Source organism: Opisthorchis viverrini (genome assembly GCF_000715545.1).
Source record: "Opisthorchis viverrini unplaced genomic scaffold opera_v5_67, whole genome shotgun sequence".
Classification (NCBI taxonomy): domain Eukaryota; kingdom Metazoa; phylum Platyhelminthes; class Trematoda; order Opisthorchiida; family Opisthorchiidae; genus Opisthorchis; species Opisthorchis viverrini.
The window spans coordinates 373,708-380,745 of record NW_008751722.1 but is presented as its reverse complement, the minus strand read 5'-3'; the positions used below and the strand labels follow the sequence as shown (position 1 = coordinate 380,745).

Here is a 7,038-nt window from a genome sequence, read left to right as displayed (position 1 = left end):
ATTCTCGCTACCAGTACAATGTTACTTTACTGTGGAGGATAGCCGGACTTGCTTAGATCGTTACAGATGAGCTATGGTGGATTGGTGTCCTTCTCGCTGACTTGTGAGGGCCTGAGGTGAAACAAACTGTCAGGCGCGCTGGCACTATGACATGATCAGAACCAAGTTGTGCTTCACAAGGAACGACAATCTTGAGAGAAAAGATGGGAAAGGATAGCCTTACCTGGTGCCATTTCATGTGACGAGAGCTTCCCGTAGACCTTCACACGTCCGCTGGGGTTGACGTATAGTGCCTTAAGGAGGGTCAAGAAGTTATGCGATACACCTTTGCTCCATAGAGTGTCATAGTACCTGACGATCCACAGAGTCAAGGGCAGCTTTTTGGTCGAAGAAATCAACCATTGTTGGTTGCTGGAAGCAGTTCATAATCTGTCGGAGGCTGAAGGTGTGATGCGGGGCGGAACCCAGCTCTGTTTTACGCGTATCTGTCTCTTAGTGTGTTCCGTTAACCTTCAAAGGAAAAGATCGGAGAGCACCTTCACTGATACCACTATCAGGCTGATGCCACGGTAGCTTTCACACAGCGTCCGCGTACTCTTTTGGGAGGCAAGAATGACTGTCGACATACCCCATTCTGCACGTTCTTTCTCTTCACTCCATACCGCCCCAATTAGTTTAATCAGATGGGTCTCCAGAGATTCTACGCCTTCTTTGAAAAGTATTGGATACAGACTGTCCGGTCTTTGTTTCTTTTCACGCCTCAGTACGGATATTTTGTACTTTATTTCTTTTTATGACGGGCGATTAAGGTTTACGTTCCGTTCGCCCGTATGCACTATCTTCAGATGCCGTGTTTCAGGAGGCCAGCTAATTTGTTTTCCGAAGTGTTCAGCTCATCTTTCAAGTTGACCTTTTTTTGCGAGGGAATTACTGAGCCCCTTTCTCCACCCGTCCTTTCACTGATCGTTGCTTTCCTAGGGCCAGTCGGTCGTATCCGTTAACACAGTTTAAGGCTGTTTCCTGCGGCAAAAGCCTTCTCCATCTCCCGAGCTCTCGATGTTCAACAGAGCTTTTGGTCTTCCCTTATTTTCTTGACTGAATGGCGTTTCAGGCATTTGTTAGCGCCGTCATACTGGTTGCCCGATGGCATAGATTTCCTGCTAGCAACTTCGGTTATATTTAGTGGTCATTTGATTATATCGGATAAGTCGAATAGACAGCTTTGAAGGCCCTTAACATAGCTTCTTTCACACTTTTCCGTGCCACATCCACATTCTCGCTACCAGTACAATGTTACTTTACTGTGGAGGATAGCCGGACTTGCTTAGATCGTTACTGTCGAGCTATGGTGGATTGGTGTCCTTCTCGCTGACTTGTGAGGGCCTGAGGTGAAACAAACTGTCAGGCGCGCTGGCACTATGACATGATCAGAACCAAGTTGTGCTTCACAAGGAACGACAATCTTGAATTGTGGCCCCGCCGCTGGCCGTTGGCCACTTGACCGAGCTTAGTCCGCGGTTGGTTTTCATCTGGTTGCGGCCAGGTTACGCAATGCGTATGTTTATGCTGAAAGTTCAGATTGGCGAGAAACAGTTGATGATTAGCATATAACTGAGGGAGTCGCTATCTGTTTCGTAGGGTTTCCTTTGCAATCCATACCCGCAACCAATGACTCATAATCTCTACCTGCTCGGCCGCAGGAGGCTGGTCTGACCTGAGGATGTAAAGCATTACTTTCTGACTCCTAACGCGGCTGCGCGCATGTGTCTGCTGATAAGTATTTCGACCGCATTAACTCGTGCTCTGGTGGATGGTCGGAGTACGCGGCCTTTAGGAGTGAGGTTTTCTTCTGCCTTCCGGTGGGGTTCTGCTGTAGCATCCTTTTGGTGGCTAACTGCCATACCATCCGAATGAAGCACGAGGGCTGGGATACTGCCAGGTTGCCGAAGCCTAGACAGGAGAAGTCGAGAGGCAGAGTTCGGGTTCGAACCACGGACTTTCCGGTCAGTAAATTCGCGCTCTGACCAGTAGGCCATCCGGTGGGAAGGAAACAGCGCATATGAACATGCTGGTCGCCTGGGGGAAAACACCTTGTTTCCTTCATAGTTCGATTGAAGAAGACAGTAGGACTTTGCCTCCAGACCGCCTCGTAATTCGATCGCTCGCTCATAGTAGAAGGTCCCGCTGCTCTTGATCTGAGTGCTCCCGTTTGGCCTCCCTAAATGGTTGCACTTTGTAGAACGACGTACCAGCTAGTATAGCCCACGAAACCATTGCGGCATTCGAGCTCCACCACGACGTCTAGGTGGAAGCTTTAGGGCAGTATCGAGGATAGTAATAATCGAAGACTAACGTCGTATTCGGAAGAATTCAAAATGCTTGCCTCCGGTGATCACTGTTCACAAACGGACGTGAAATTCGCGGTGCGTTGTGCACATTTCTCCCACGGCAGTAAAATGTGGACAATGTGTCAGCCTCTTGCCCGGATTCCCGATCGTTCCCATCTGTATTGTCTTCGAACACTTATGCACATGCAGTGATTGGACCGGATCAATACTCAAATGCCTTGAAAGCCGAAACTATGCGGATGCTAGAGCAACTTAATTCATGAATAGCTTGGTTGGTCAGGTCAATATAGAATCGGACCCAATTTCCATGCAAATGGTTTGTGGTCAGCTGGTTGATATTCAGGTGAGTTTAGGAGGCACTGATTTTGGCCCAAGAAGAAATCCGGACAGGAACACCTGGTAAGCCCATTTATGTCGATGTTGCTCATTTCGAAACTCGGCAAAATACGAACATATCGGGTGCACGAAAGCAGAAGACTCATTTCCATGAAATTCCAAAACTTGATGTTTTTGTGCATTTGTGAAATTCCCTGGTCGTTTGAATGTTTGATGTCAACCAAAGTACACATTGGAATAAGCTAGTTATCCCCCATTTACATACTTCTCGCGCTTCGGACCATATGCGGAAACTCAAAATTATACCGTCAGTTTCTCTTCATAGAAATTTCCGATATATTTGTGCTGATGTATGGCTTATCGTTTTCATTGATCATGAGTATCATCTATTTAATTAATGACCCGGTTCTTTTTTTTCATTTTGAAGTACCGCATTTCCCCATTTAATTTCCGAAATGGAATGCCCTGACATCGAAGTACGCAAGCTCGTAAATTTGTATATCAGTATTTGTCTTGGGCGATTAGCCTATCTTCTCGTGAGTGAATGGCAACAGTCGCTGTCACATGTATATATTTCAGTCAATGGGCTCATCAAAGTTCGCTCGTATACCTGTACGACCACTAAATCAGTCTGTATCCCATTCTTGGTTTGCGTTGTAATTCTACCTTCAACACATAGTTGTCCACTCATATTTATCCTCCCTTAATGTGACACGACGGCAATAACCAAGCATGCCATTCAGCCAAAATCTCCAGAACTGAATATCCTCCTATTCACAACTACTTGGGTTTTTTGTAGACTTATTCATTTCATTTGCTCAGTGTGGATATCCATAGCGGTTCGTTCGCCAACTTCTCTCGTGAATTAGTGGTGCGATGTGCTATATTCTTTCACAACCTAATTTCAACCTCATTTCGATTTTGTAGGCCGAACAATTTGTGGGTGACAGTCAGAATGATTCAGGTGCAGCTCTTCCTTCTCCCATTCTCCCTTCGCTGGACGAAGAATCCTCCGACATCACACTGTCCGTCCTAGCGAATCGGACGCACGAACCAGACGATAAATCTTCTGTGAAAGTAAACCGTCGCATATCACTCTATATGGAAAATCCACACGTCTCTCCGTCAGACGATTCACCACAACAACGACTTAATCTTAATTCACAGGAACAAGAGAACATCCCCCCCTCCCCTGTCCAACCCTCACCCAGCTGGTTGATTTCAAGATATTCACCTCCCAAATTGGTTGGTCTGGAATCACTACTGGAAGGTCGAGTATTGCGTTCCCGTCGCACTCCCCTGCTTCCTTCAAAGCCGAACAATAATATGCTACGTTTTCATGTTTTCACGGGCCAGACTTTAGATGAAGCTTGTCAACCCAAATTTCCGGGCGCTGCGCCGCTGGACCCCAAGCTTGTCCTCACATTAACACGGCGCCGAACTCGTCTTAGACAACAGAAAGCCAGGCGGCTAGGCTTCAAGGAGATTGCTGTTTCCAGAAAAACCGAGCGCCGCTTGTCTATGCTTATGCGCACGATGCAGGAGAATCTCTCGAGCCCTGATAATTAACTTGTGAATGTTATGTACGTCTTCATGTTACTTTGTGTGCAACGTAAGCGATTGACAACTCCAAGGTAAACAATATCGTATTACCACCTTTTCTGGCCACTGGAACACCATGCCCGCAGTGAGGCTCCTGTGGTTAGCGATGGAATATCCTTCATGGTGTTAAATTTCTTGGGAACCACCCAGGCGTCTCTTTCGACTCCCTGCTTGTCATTAAGTCCCGAACTGACCTTCAGCTTGGTTTTTTGATGTGTACTATTTTTGGAACTTTGTTCAAAACCCGGTAATCTGTTCGAAAAATTTCGCATAACTCAACTGTTGTCATTCTGCATTCTGACACTGAAAGACTTAGAGGTTTGACTTTGTGGAAAACAAGAAATAACACAAACAAGCTGTACAGTTGAAGCAACCGACGACAAAGTAGTCTCGAGTTGGTACATTTAACATGTACATCGAACATTCAGACAGGGGTGTGCACAGAAGAGTAAGCAATAGAACGTAATCATGTAAAGCTCATACTGTACTCAACATTGCAGTCCTACTCGTACCACCACATGAATGCTAATATACATTGATAGCTAGACCGCATCAGCGCATCACTTAGAGCGCAAACCTTTTAAATGAAGAAGAAATAATGGAATCATCGGCAGCTCAGCTCAGGTTTCCAAAAGTTCCAACCCACCGCAGGTGTTTTCCATGATGAGCTGCTCTCGGGGCCCTCAAGAAGAAAAGTTCAGTTTCAAAGCCCGAACGAACAATTATTTTTTCAGTGATCTGGTTATGGTAAGAGAGAGGAATCTGCTCTGACAAACGTATATTTCGGAAGTAACAGTTAAATGCCGCTTCTTGGTGGTGATCTGTTATAAGCTAAATTAAGGTTCTGTTTTAATCTGATCACGGCATTTTGGGTCCTTATTGAAAATCCTGGCGATTGCATGTGTGATATATTAATTCAAGCACCTCGGCTTTTCGGCCACCAACACCTGGGCAACCTGGCAGTACCTCAGCCATCGTGCTACCCTCGGGTGGCACGGCACCCTTATTGCTTTATTAAGCCCCTTATCAGACAAAGCCTTACTAAACTTCAAAAGGTCTGTTCCACATTCATGCTCTCAACATCGGACCAGTGATGCTAAAGTGCGCCAAGTAATTTTCTGCAAAGGGAACTCTCAATAGATCAGCTAGTCACCGCCAATGTTGAATCTGTTGGGTCATGCACTTCGTACGATGGTGGACCCTTTGCCTCACAGAGCCCTGAGATTCGGAGACCACCCAGTCTTCGACGTGGCAATGAAACATGAAAGCCCTTACCAGTCAACTCTGTCGCATAGGTAACTGGCGTCCCCCGGATATGGACCACGGGACGAGACAAAACAATGGTTCGTAACCCTGACAGAAATGCCTATTTCACACAGTCCGTGGGTGCGTTGCGCCAAAGTTATTACTTTCACCGCGTAACTCATTAACTCCCTGTCATACAGGACAAACAGAACCATTGAACGTCGACGAACCGGCTAGGCCATCGGCTCCGAGGTATGACTGTCATCCCATTGTTCTGTTTATAGTCTCGGAACGATGCTGTGGTATCTGCAGCCATTGTACTTTTTACAATGGTTTGTAGCTGAGAAATCTGATGTGCACAAAAACAGTTGGTTACCGCGAGTGAGTGTCGGTGGAACATTGTTTCCACTCAGAGGCACACTACTCATTAGGTTGCGTAAAATATTTCGAATATCGTAAACGATTTATTCAGTTGAATTAATTGTTACAACCAGATTGATGAGTGTATTTCTCGAATTGTTGTCACGCTTTACGTAACTCTCGTGTTTTACGCCCGCGGCTGAAGGGAGTTGATAGTAATAATAGTAATAATAATAATAATAATAATAGTAATCATTCAACTGTGGCACCCTTTCGGTGCCTAGCTGCTATGCCATACGAATGAAGCACGAGGGCTGGGATACTGCCAGGTTGCCGAAGCCTAGACAGGAGAAGTCGAGAGGCAGAGGTGGGGTTTAAACCGAGGACTTCCGATCAGTAAATTCGCGCTCTAACACTGATCCTTCTCGTCCTCCACTGAAGGGAGTAAAAAGAATTCGGATACTGCATACGTATGTATATGTGCGCCGTGTGAACAGGTGGCACGTAGTTATAAGGTTTCACCAGCCCACTATCCACGTACATTGTGGGTCTCAGTCGTTCATTTATTTCCATGTAATTCCTACTATTATGGACATCAGACAAACATGCTTCTCCTTGATGCTTTCATGGTCACCCGGGTCTACAATATGATGATAACGTAAGCAGCGCGGCGTAAGCTGCACATGGCGTTATGTATACTTCCTTAGATTTCACTGGTGTAGCTCAATGGGGTAGACGGATCTGGAGACGAATAAGAAATTCACACCGTATGGGAGTATATGGTACTTCTAAATATAAAAGTTCGTCTTGTAAATCCCAGCTGCGTCCAGCACTCATTCAGCCATTTATTTTCTGTTTAAATTTGAGAATCTGCAATCTTAAACCCCCCTACGTCATTGGTGCTTGAACTTGGTCCATATTTAATCAACAATTTTTGCTTCCACATTCCATCTGTCGAACGAATGAACTAGTACATGCCTGTTTTACGTTGTGCGAAATATTTCCCTGATGGTCACTTTTGTTTGGTCGTCCACTACAGAGCTACCGTAAATATATGGAACAGTTGGGGTCAGAACTAGGGGTACGAACGAGAGTCTCTTGTGTGCGTGCGACCCCCTAGCTGCTCAAACGGGAAAAATGGTGTTGC

At 45.8% G+C, this 7,038-nt stretch overlaps 2 protein-coding genes across 2 annotated transcripts in view; both read left to right on the top strand.

Moving 5' to 3' along the window:
• Window positions 1-2,655: 2,655 nt before the first annotated feature.
• On the top strand, window positions 2,656-4,574 carry T265_04152 (hypothetical protein; the record flags this gene model as incomplete). The annotated part of the gene is made up of 2 exons (XM_009168822.1): window positions 2,656-2,691; window positions 3,612-4,574. The coding sequence occupies 2 exons, from the start codon at window positions 2,656-2,658 to the stop codon at window positions 4,251-4,253; spliced, it is 678 nt and encodes a 225-aa protein (XP_009167086.1).
• A 1,617-nt stretch (window positions 4,575-6,191) lies between these two features.
• T265_04151 (hypothetical protein) overlaps window positions 6,192-7,038 on the top strand; it is a gene marked incomplete at both ends in the record, with an annotated part of 2,121 nt that continues 1,274 nt past the window's right edge. Inside the window, 2 exons of the mRNA XM_009168821.1 lie at window positions 6,192-6,258; window positions 6,333-6,549. Coding sequence (XP_009167085.1) covers window positions 6,192-6,258; window positions 6,333-6,549 — 284 coding nt within the window. The remainder of the gene's footprint in view (window positions 6,259-6,332; window positions 6,550-7,038) is intronic.